The sequence below is a fragment of the Aotus nancymaae genome, unplaced genomic scaffold (genome assembly GCF_030222135.1).
Source record: "Aotus nancymaae isolate 86718 unplaced genomic scaffold, 86718_ANA_hifiasm-v0.15.2.pri h1tg000020l, whole genome shotgun sequence".
NCBI lineage: Eukaryota > Metazoa > Chordata > Mammalia > Primates > Aotidae > Aotus > Aotus nancymaae.
In genome coordinates, this window is record NW_026988432.1 from 31499932 (window position 1) to 31512048 (window position 12117).

Sequence of the window (12117 nt, forward strand, 5' to 3'; positions counted from 1 at the left end):
AGTGATTCTCCTCCCTCAGCCTCACGAGTAGCTGGGATTACAGGTGCCTGCCACTGCGCCAGGCTAATTTTTGTATTTTTAGTAGAGACGGGGTTTCACCATGTTGGTCAGGCTGGTCTCCACCTCCTGACCTCAGATGATCCACCTGCCTTGGCCTCCCAAGTGCTGGGATTACAGACAGGCATGAACCACTGCACCTGGTCCAACTCAGGATTTTCTATATATGGTTTGTCCAAATCAGATTAATGGATTATCCAGAATTTCTAATATTACCTACATTGGAAGCAATAGGCTTATCTATGTTGATTTTAGCTCTTTTGATTGTTTCAGATTTTCATTTAGAAAAAAAATCCTATTCACTGTATTTGGTACCCCTTAAAAATGTGCTTGCTTAAATAAAGTTTGAGAGGGAAGAGTCTGGTGACATTTTTCCTTTTGATTTTTCCAAGGTGTTTATCAGTGGCACTAAATCAGAGTGCAAAAAAGTACTTGCGACCATTCTGAAGAACAGCAGGCTCTGCTCCCTGTTGTCTCCTTTCTTCACTCCCAATGCCGCGCCCGCGGAGTTCATACAGCTGTATGAGAAAGTGGTGAAGTTCCTAAGTGAGGACAATAGTGATATGATTTTCATGCTGCTAACCAAGGTAAGATGTGATTCCGTTCTCATAGTGTTGTTGAAATGTAGCAACGATTGTTCTTCCTACTCCATAGAAATGAAAGGACCTCTGAAGTTTTGTTTCCAGGTACAGCAGAGGCTGAGAGCCTTTTTCACATTTTGCATGAGCTTCAAGCAGTCTGACCCTACAGCCGCTTCTTAGGCAGGGTGGGGCATTGGTTGTGTTGCATAGCAGTGGTCTTCAAACTTTTTGGCACCAGAGACCAGTTTTATGGAATACAGTTTTTCCATGGACTGGAGTAGGTAGGATGGCTTTGGGATGGTTCCACCTCAGATCATCAGACGTTAGATGGAGCGTGCACCCTAGATCCTTCACATGCAAAGGTCACAATAGGGTTCATGCCCCTATCAGAATCTAATGCCATGGCTGATCTAAGTAGTCTTATTCCACTTAGTATAAAAAGGACCAAATTCCCGCCCCTCTTAAAAACTTAATACAGTTTTGAAAATATTCATAATAGTAGTTTAGTACATCCTTCTTTTAAGTTTATCCTGAATTTATGCCTAAACAGTGTTTGATAAAAGTTTTAATTTGTTAGTCTTTCTCATATTTAGAATAAGCTGGATCTAAGCAAATTGTCTTTTATCTCATTCTGAATAGAATATTAACTCTGGTAAGGTAGTGAGTTTACTTAATCAGTTAACAATTTCAGAGTCTTAGCTACTTTGCCTTCACTTGTATTTCTCTTACATCTATGAATCAACAAAACCTTGGCAGTTTTAGCCGCATGTGGTGGCTCATGTGTGTAATCCCAGCACTTTGGGAGGCCAAGGCATGAAGATTGCTTGAGCATAGGTGTTTGAGACCAGCCTGGCCAACTAGAGACCCTGTCTCTCCAAAAAAATTAAAAAAAAAAAAAAAAAAAAAAAAGCCAGGCTAGTGATACTCTCAGCTACTTGAGAGGCTGATGTGGGAGAATTACTTCAGCCCTGGAGGTTGAGGCTGCAGTGAGCTATGATTGCACCACTGTACTCCAGCCTGGGTGATGGAGTGAGATCTGCTGCCAAACAACAACAAAACACAAAAACCCTTGGCAATTTTAGGACCTGGAGATTGAGCTCAGTCTGTAATGGAGGAGAACATGTTTTGTAGTTTGGGATTTTGGAAAAGAATATCAACAGTCTGAATTGTATTAACTGAGACAGATAACTGATGCAGACCCAGAAATATGGCTGTTAAATTGAGACAGTCCCATAAAGTGGCTGCTTGTTTGTGGCATTGTGACCAGTGAAGGAGAGCTACAAAGTTCTGATCCAGGTCTTGGAGAGGAAACTTATTATAAGACAGAAATAATATGAGTCTTTGAGGAACAGTATAAAATGACAAACCAATAATGAATGGTCAGTAAGATTTTTAAGTTGTAAGAAAAGCACACTGAGCTAACAAAACTCTGCCTCTGAGATTCTAGATAGTAACATAGAAATAGATGCATAATGGCACCAATTAGTGAACTTCCTATATGCTTTTATGTACTTCTCTATTTATTTATTTATTTTGCAATTAGCTTCCTCCGGTTGACTCTTTTATGTACTTGTTTATACATTTTAGTTTTAATTTTTATAAAATGCTAGGTAATTTTTTGGCCTTTAAACTGAATTTACACAGACCTCTCTCCTCCTAAACTCTTTTTCTAGAGTAAATAAAACTGCTTCTTGTTTCTTTTCCTTTTTAGTTCGATCTTAAACAATGGTTAAGCGCCACTAAACCTCCTCTGTCTGATCGTACCAGGCTTCTGGAGTCCATTCACTTGGCACTTACTGCCTGGGGCCTTGAACCAGATGAGGATATTTTGATGCCATTTAATCTTTTCTGTAAGCACTGGACTTATCTTCTTCTCTACCAGTTTCCTGACCAGTACAGTGACATTCTCAGACTGCTGATGCAAAGTAAGTGTCTTCATATAATTGTAACTAACTAGATCTTAGTGAATATTTAATATCACATTTTTCATTTTACGGATGTCATTCAAAGATATGAAAGTAATACTGGGATGGGCATGGTGGCTCGTGCCTATAATCCCAGTACTTTGGGAGGCCAAGGTGGGCCACCCAAGGTCGGAAGTTCAAGACCAGCCTGACCAACATGGAGAAACCCTGTCTCTACTAAAAATGCAAAATTAGCTGGCTGTGGTGGTGTGCACCTGTATCCCAGCTACCCAGGAGGCTGTGGCAGGAGAATAGCTTGAACCCAGGAGGCAGAAGTTGGGGTGAGCTGAGATTACGCCATTGCACTCCAGCCTGGGCAACAAGAATGAAATTCTTTCTCCAAAAAACAAAAAAGAAAAATGGAAATAATACCAGTATAGGAGTTTAGAATCACTAGCTGTCACCTAAAGGGCTTGATGAACAATGCCCAAAGAGTTATTACTGTAAATAGTCAATTGTTGTCCTAAGTATGAGAGTGGGCTCTAACTGGGCAAGGCAGCTCCTAGAATTTGGTGGAGTCCACTGTCATGCACCTACTTCTTTGCCTTGACTTTTCAGCTACCTTGAAGTGGAGTGGGAAAGGACTGGCTTACTCTGCACACGACGGATCTTGCAAGGGAGGGAGGTTGTGCCTTATGATATGTTTAATATGATGATTTGTTTCTCTGTAGTTCCAAATATTTGGGGATTTTTTCCTTTCTAATTTTTTTACTCTTGTTTTTTTGCAAGCTAATTTTACCCATATATAATGATAGACTTTATATTTACCGAGGAAAAGAGCAGCATTAAAATGTCCACATTCCTACTATTTCTCTTCCCGCCTTCTTTTTTTTTTTTTTTTTTTTTTGAGACGGAGTTTCGCTCTTGTTACCCAGGCTGGAGTGCAATGGCGCAATCTCGGCTCACCGCAACCTCCGCCTCCTGGGTTCAGGCAATTCTCCTGCCTCAGCCTCCCAAGTAGCTGGGACTACAGGCACACGCCACCACGCCCAGCTAATTTTTGTATTTTTTTAGTAGAGACAGGGTTTCACTTTGTTGACCAGGATGGTCTCGATCTCTTGACCTCGTGATCCACCCGCCTCGGCCTCCCAAAGTGCTGGGATTATAGGCGTGAGCCACCGCGCCCGGCCTCTTCCCGCCTTCTTACAATTTTCTAAAGGAGTTTTAGAGTTTAGAGGAAAAATAAATAGGGTAGGCTTTTTTTATTTTTGGAGTTTCACTAGGCAGTCATTTTATTAAAGTTTGATAAATGAGATAGTATTTGCTTTTTTCATGCAAACTTTATACGGTTTATAGATGTAATAGAAAATGAAATTTTGCTTTATACCAAATTTTTGTGTTACATAATAGGAATTGTTTAATGGATAAGTTAATGATCCAGTGTATTGGTTTACCCAAAGGACCCTGAAATGTGCAGTCTCTCATTTTCAAAGCACTTCAAGCTTTAATTGTTTTCTCCAGAGGCAACTTGCAGGGTGGGTGGAGAATGGTGGTAGGGAAATACATTTGTACAAATTTCAGTGAATATGTGCCTAGCTAATTTTTGCTCTAAACTTTTAAAGTTTGATACAGTGTGTGTTGTGGATTTTTCCCTGAAATCTTTTAAAGACATTGTACACTGTTTATATTAGACCAGCATTGACTTGAATTTAGCAGGAAATTTATTCTTACCAAGAAAAGAAATTCAGACCTAAGAACAACAACGTGACACCTCTCAGATGTCATGACCTGCTGTCTCCTGGTTTCTTTCTCCTCCCTGGCTACCATGTTGATGTCCCCCTGGGAACACCCTTTGCTGTTCCACTGCATTCATTCCCTCTGGGTGAGCCCATCATTTTCCCTGATGTCACTGCCGTCTTCTAGGCATGTGTGATTTCCACAGTGATAGCTTAATTTTGGGGTGCTGTTCTAAGATCCAGACCCCGGTGGCCATTGGACACAGACTGGTCACTGTCCCCAAGTACCTCACACCGGACATACTGTACTGGCCTCACCATCGTTCCTTTCAGACCTGCTCCTGTGAACCTCTGTTATTTTATTTGATTCCCATGTTTGCTCTGGGTGGAAAGTACTTTAGGAGATATTATTCCTGTCCTGTGGGATGGGAGGTTATTAAGTAGCGGAGTTGAGACTAGGTCAGATTACAGGCTACTGGACTTGCCCAGCTTTTCCATGCTGCCTCTGGGTCTTGGTTTCAGGGAATTTGGGGGCCGGTAGGAGATTCCTTCCGGAGAGCCCAGGCCCTGAGTCGCCTTCCACACATAGTCTCTGTTGTCCTCTCACTGTTGCTTCTGTCACACCCATAGATAGCTGTGGTCCCCCAGCCAGGAGAGCGGCACTGCCGCCATTCCCCAGTTAGCGTCGGAGGGTCGGGTCCCCTCACCCCTGTGAGTGTAGCTCCACCAGCTTCAGCAGCGCTCACTCCCAGCAGGGTCACCAGGAATGACGAAAACCAAATGTGCGGGCGGTCAGTTCTTCTCATAGGTTCTCTTGACTTGGGCCTCCTCACCCCAGGTATCCCTGTGAGTTTGTTTTGGATTTTTGCTTAATTTTTATTCCTTTGTAAGGTACTCGTGTTCTTTGATACAAGTCAAAACGCTTCATTTGGGAAAGCTGACTTGCTGTTCCTGTCCCTGCTGGCAGGCTCCGCGGAGCAGCTGCTGAGCCCCGAGTGTTGGAAAGCCACTCTGCGAGCCCTGGGCTGCTGCGCCCCCAGTTGCCAGCAGGGGGCAGCGTCTGCCGAGGGCACCGTGCTTCCCAGCTCTTCCGATGCTCTGCTGTCAGACAAGCAGGTGTGTAGCTTTTGGTCTCTGACGTGTTTGTACATTTCTTTTTAATTTCTCTTGCTATTTATTTTTTTAACAGTTGGAAAACTTTTGTGCATTATCTTTAGGAGCCATGTGTTTTTCTTTAAGTCCTTTGCTTCCCTCATGTCCCCTTTGTCCAGCCCACCCTAGTCCATTGGACTCCACCCTGAGACCACTGGTCAGGTTTCTACGATGTAGTGTCCCATGGAGCTCTCTGTTTTATCCGTTCCGTCTGATAGGAGATTGCTTGAGAATTTATTTGAAATAATGGTTCCACTGCTTTAGAAAAGGTTTGAAACCCATTGATGGATGGACGCGGTGGCTCACATCTATAATTCCAGAACTTTGGGAGGCCGCGGTGGGCAGATCACTTGAGGCCAGGGGTTTGAGACCAGCCTGGGCAACATGGTGAAACCCTGTCTCTACTAAAGAATATAAAAGTGAGCTGGGCATGGTGGTGCACACTCAGGAGGCTGAGGCAGGAGAATCCCTTGAACCTAGGAGGTTGAGGTTGCAGTGAGCCAAGATCATGCCACTGCACTCCAGCCTGCGTGACAGACTCCACCTCAAAAAATAAAAAAAAATAAAAATAAACCAGAAAAAACCCATTGATTTATTTCTCATATGCTTTACATCTTTGCAACTCTTTTATAAAGTCAAAGACCTACTATATATAACCCCCATCACAGGGTGTCATAATACTTTGCTAAAAGTAGACATTTAGTAAACATTTTTTGACTAGTTGTCTCTTCTAGGTAATGGAGACGATACAGTGGCTGTCAGACTTTTTTCATAAGCTTCGGTTATCCAAGTTGGACTTTAAAAGCTTTGGTTTATTCTCAAAATGGAGTCCTTATATGGCTGATGTGAAGACATTCTTGGGCTATCTTGTGAAAAGGCTGATTGACTCGGAAATGGCCTGTTTGGCCCAAGACCCAACTGCGAGCAGGAAAGCAGGTAATACTTTTAGTGCAATGTGAAGTTAGGTGTTTGGACTTTTCATTAAAGAAGATTTAAATAGACACACCAATGGATTTATGATGAGTGTCAAGAAGAGAAAATACATACAACAGGCATGAGCCCATATATGTGTCATATATGTGTCATGGTATCTGAATGGATATATTCATTGCATAGTGAATGTAGGGTGCTTTCTACAGCTTGTCTCTGCCCCTCCTTTGCAGAGTGGGGTATAAAGAGAGAGTTTCAATTTCCATCCCTTTCTGTCATTTGTCTTTCTAAGGAAAGGTTCTGAATATTTATACATTTATCTTTTTTTAAAGTATAAAATTATCCGTGATATTGTGTTGTAATACAAATTCTTCAATTCAGAGAAATTCCAGTGTAGCAAATGAAAACGTAAACATACTTAGTTACACTAAGCGTGTTGTTTGTATATTAACATAGGTTTATGAGTCTAGCGATAGTAAGAGGTGGATTTTTATATATAATGTGATCAGTGATATTGACAAATGATGAGCTTGGTTTTTTGTCTCTGAAAATTTTTAGTGCTGAAATCCCTACATTCAGTAATCGTTCAGCTCTTTAAGCCATGGATCTTGGTTTTGGAGGACAATGAAAGGTAAATAGTTTTTCAGATATTCAGATTCCTTTGGCATTTGTAGACTTACAATCCTAATGGTATTTGGTAGAAGTGATGAGTTCACAGATTGAATTTTTAGTGTAAGGCCATATTTAAATTTAGAAAAGGCTTCTTTTCAAAACATAAGACATATTCTATTTATGAAACTGCTAGTGTGGGTGATCAGAGATATTATCTTGATATTAATTTTGGAACAAAACTGGGCACTCATTTCTAGTTTTCCACAATAAAGAAGTTGAATAAATTTTAATGTTTAATTTCAGAAAAACAGATGCTATTCTCCTGAGGGTTCTCTTAGAATTTTATGAGACTGATTTTTCTCTGCTACATCAGTTGTGTTTTGGAACTAAGCTGGCTATAAAATTATTGGGTGGGAATTACCTTTAAATATGGAACTCTGCAATTAAAGCATTATTTCACAAGCATTTGAAATATTTAGAGGTACAGAGCTGTCCAAATTCAGTGAGTTGCCTTCTGAGTCTTTTATTCCCTAAAAGTATACAAGCAGAAGCTAGTTGAACTTGTCAGGGTTTTATAAAAATTATGACAGTGGTAAACATCACATTATAGCAGGTATTTTCAAAAACACGAATTTGATTTTGAGACTCAGAGAACATGAATGTCGTACTCAAGTCTCATAGCTGGTTGCTTAGTGCCGAAGCTGGGACTAGAGCTGAGGTCTTAGACTTCCGTTTCTAGACTCTTCGCATTAACCCATCCTGCTTTAGGAGCCACTTAGGGAAAGTGTAAAAGGTTCTGGATCTTTGCGTTTGCTAGAAGGCTATCTGAATAACTGGAAGCTTCAGGATTTCATAGTGACTCTATATATATAGACTGCTTACCATAGTGCTAGCTGCTTATTTCCAGTAAGAATTAATGGAACTTATTTGGATATAGAGTTTTCTAGACCTGAGTCAGAAAATTAAAAAAAAAAATTTTTTTTAAGATGGAGTCTCCCTCTGTTGCCCAGGCTGGAGTGCAGTGATGTGATCTTGGCTCACTACAATCTCTGCCTTCCAGGTTCAAGCGATTCTCCTGCCTCAGCCTCTTGAGTAGCTAGGATTACAGGTGTGCGCCACCATGCCTACCTTCACCTCTGGGGTCCAAGCAACTCTTCTCCATCAGCCTCCTGAGTAGCTGGGATTACAGGTGCTGACCACCACGCCCAGCTAATTTTTGTCTTTTTAGTAGAGATAGTGTTCTGCTATGTTGGCCAGGCTGGTCTCAAGCTCCTGACTTCAAGCAGTTTGCTCAGTTCTGCCTCCCAAAGTGCTGGGATTACAGACATGAGCCACTGTGCCCGGCCAATTAAAATTTTCATATAAGGAATTTATTTGGGCTAGGCACAGTGGCTCACGCCTGTAATCTCAATACTTTGGGAGGCCAAGGCAGGCCGATCACTTGAAGTCAGGAGTTCAAGACAAGCCTGGCCAACATGATGAAACCCTGTTTTTACTAAAAATACAAAAATTAGCTGGTTGTGGTGGTTGACGCCTGTAATCCCAGCTACTCAGAAGGCTGATGCAGAAGAGTTGCTTGAACCCCAGACGTGAAGGTTGCAGTGAGCTGAGATCACATCACTGCACTCCAGCCTGGGTGACAGAGAAAGTCAGTCTCTCCCTCTCTCTCTCTCTCTGTATCTCTCTCTCTCTCTCAAAAAAAGAATTTCATTGGTCATTTTCTATCTGTTAATTTTTGGCCATCTCTTTGTTACATGAATTTGATTTTTTTTTTAATGCTTTGAGTAGGGAAAACTGTTGAAGCTGCCTTAGGGTGCTTTTCTAAGGCATTTGAAATGTAACCAAGATGTCCAAGGGTCTAAATTCGATGTAAAAAGATGCTAATTTAAGGATAATTTAGATCGCACATTTTTGAAATCTAATTGCATTGGAATAAAGGGTAGGAAGGAGAGGAAATAAAATTATATAGTTTGGATTACAAGCTACAATTTGCCTGCAAGTATTTACAGCCTTTGAAGTGTTCTAAATGTGTGTTAGACCTACATAATGGTAGGTTTCCAGGACTTAGGCCAGCCCTAGACCCTGGGACTTAAAGTAATTTAATCACAGTTGCATTCCTAAGTGTGTGTTTCTTTTTTTTAAAGCAGCCAACAGCGCCATTACCCCTGGCTAGAGAGTGATACTGTGGTGGCCTCAAGCATTGTGCAGCTGTTCACTGGCAGTATTGACTCACTGCATGAAAGTTTTAAAGGTAAGAAGATGTCAGGCTGTCTCTACTTAGTTTCATTTTTCTCTCAGTCATTCAATCAGTCTATTCCTTCTACTTTTCTCTATTTAATTTTTAGTTAATAGGCAGTTATCTGTGACTGAAGAAAGGTCACTGATATAATTATTTAGTGTTAAGTGTGTTTGTGAGGCTGCTCTCAATTTCTCAGGTGTGTTTTGTAATTTTGTATTGTGAGCCCATATTTGGAGAGACTGTTGGGAATCCTATAAGACCTAGGCTGAGGCTATGTAAGGCCTCCAGAGAGGGTCTACATTTGTTGTCAATTGGAACTATTTAACTTCTTGACTTGGGGTTTTTCACGCTACAAGTTACATGAAGTTAAACCCCAGACTCACTTGCAGGCTGGCCTCAATTCTCACAGTAAACTTTTTGATCTCCCCTGACTCACAGAATAGAGTAAAGCAGAGAAGTTTCCTCTTTTCCCACAGTCTGCCCTTTCGATAAGAGTGTATAGTCCTTAGAAAAGCTTGTGTTCTGTCCTCTTGCGCTGTTAAAACTCGGTAGGCAAATAGTCCCAGGTTGGCTGGTTTCAGGTCTGTTTAACATTCTGGCTTCCTCTTTGCTTCTGGCCCATGGTATTTTCTTCCACTGAATAAACCTAGTGCCTCTGTGGCTGCCATGTGTTTGTGTGGCATTTAGTTATAGAGTGATATGGTTTGGCTGTGTCCCCACCTAAATGTCATCTTGAATTGTAGCTCCTATGATTCCCATGTGTTGTGGGAGGGAGCCGGTGGGAGATGATTGAATCATGGGGGTGGTTTCCCTCATACTGTTATCATGGTGGTGAATGAGTCTCACAAGATTTGGTCGCTTGGCTCTCATTTTCTCTCTTGCCTGCTGCCATATAAGATGTGCCTTTTGCCTTCTACAATGATTGTGAGGCCTCCCCAGCCATGTGGAATTGTGAGTCTGTTACATCTCTTTTTCTCTGTAAATTATCCAGTCTTGGGTATGTCTTTATCAGCAGTGTGAAAACAGACTAATACATAGAGTTAACCATATGTCATCCAGTTTTGTTTTTTTTTCCATGATAGATTTTATTTTTTGTTTAACAGATTTTATTTTTTAGAGCAGTTTTAGGTTTACAGCAAAATTAAGTGGAAAGTACAAGAATTCCTGTATAACCTCTGCCCCCACATGTGCTCAAGCCTTCCCTACTCACTTTTTTTTTGAAAGTCAGACTTCCAGCTTCTTTTTACCATCCAGAATATATTGATTACTGAGAAAAAGATTTGAGCATTGAATTATAGTCATAAAGGCTATATATTTAATTTCTTAGTGTAGGGGAAAGCATCCCAAGGCTCTTTTGCCTGTGTATATAAATAAAATAAGAAAGTGGCAAGAGGGACAGGAGGGTACACAGACAACATCAAGACTTGGTAGCTGGGTTCAAAGAAAGGAAACAGGAGAGCTTTGCAAGGTAGGATGAAGAAGTATTGTTACCTTTTTAGTGAGATTATCTGATCCACTAGCTCCTTCTATTGATGAGAAAAGTGAGGGCCTGAAAAGTGAAAAGAATTTACCTGACATCACAGAATTTGTGTCTTGGCTGGAACTGTTAGCTCAGTCTTATCCTAAGACATCCTTCTGGATATCTTCTACGTACTTATCCAACTTTATCTAAACAAAACTGTCTTTTATCTATATTTAAACAAATGCTATCATTAGCCTCTGTCTTGAAAGTTATTAAAAATGTGCATTCCTGTTTCATGCTGGGTTGTGGAATTGAGGGCACAAGCATGTTAAAAATGAGAGTTGTCTAGTACAATGCGTTGATGCTCATTTGGCTTTTATTTTTTGGAGGAGTCTCACTCTGTCGCCCAGGCTGGAGTGCAGTGGCATGATCTCGGTCACTGCAACCTCTGCCTCCTGGGTTCAAGCGATTCTCCCAACTCAGCCTTCTGAGTAGCTGGGATTACAGGCGCCCACTACCACACCTAGCTAATTTTTGTATTTTTGGTAGAGATGGAGTTTCACCATGTTGACCAGGTTGTTCTCAAACTCCTGACCTCAGGTAATCTGCCTGCCTTGGCCTCCCCAAGTGCCGGCCTTACAGGCGTGAGCCACTGCACCCAGCCTTATTGGCCATTTTTTAAAAGATTTGTGTGGAGGGACATCATCAGGTGTCTATTCCTACTGTGTGTGGCTCTCTCTTCTTTGACTGCATTCCATTTGCATAGAACCAGAAAGTCTGAAACCACTTGTTTTAGCTAAACGTTTTGTATATAGTCATTAGACCTTGAAGACATCAGTGGAATCGATACTTGTGAAGTTCATATTGAGTAATAATCCAGGTCTCAGAAAAGCATGAGATTTATTTTAGAATGACTTATATGAGTGACAGTTATTAGGCTAGTTTCATTGCACCAAGGGTTAATTAAGTTTTAGTCATTTGGAACATTTCCACCCTTTTTAAAATTAAAATATTATTAATGTTATCTTTGACAAATCATAATTATAAACATTGGTGGGGTACAATGTGATTTACAATGTGGTGTGATTAAATCAAGCTAATTAAGATATCCATCACCTTGCTTACCTATCATTGTTTATGGTGAGACATTTGAAGTTTGTTCTCTTCTTATTTTGAAATATGTAATGCATTGTTATGGACGGTAGTCACCCTGCTGTACAATAGATCCTGAAACCTCCTGCTGCTCTGTGAAACTTTGTACCCTTTTGATCAGAAACTCCTCATTTCCTCCCTCTTCCCCTGACACCCCACAGCCTCTGGTAACCATCATTCTACTTCCTACTTCGATGAGTTCAACTCTATTAGAGTCCACGTAGTAAGATCATGTGGCATTTGTCTTTCTGTTCCTGGTTTTCTTCACTTAGCATGGTGTCCTCCAGACTCA

At 41.0% G+C, this 12117-nt stretch overlaps 1 protein-coding gene across 2 annotated transcripts in view; it reads left to right on the plus strand.

The window, feature by feature from the left end:
• The window catches only part of EPG5 (ectopic P-granules 5 autophagy tethering factor), a 113236-nt gene that overhangs the window by 78860 nt on the left and 22259 nt on the right, over window positions 1-12117 (plus strand). The window contains exons 30-35 of one of the 2 annotated variants that reach the window (XM_012440833.3): window positions 450-644; window positions 2350-2563; window positions 5246-5394; window positions 6165-6366; window positions 6919-6991; window positions 9117-9223. In XM_012440833.3, the coding sequence (XP_012296256.2) occupies window positions 450-644; window positions 2350-2563; window positions 5246-5394; window positions 6165-6366; window positions 6919-6991; window positions 9117-9223 (940 nt within the window). The remainder of the gene's footprint in view (window positions 1-449; window positions 645-2349; window positions 2564-5245; window positions 5395-6164; window positions 6367-6918; window positions 6992-9116; window positions 9224-12117) is intronic. The other variant, XM_012440831.3, reaches the window with a different exon arrangement.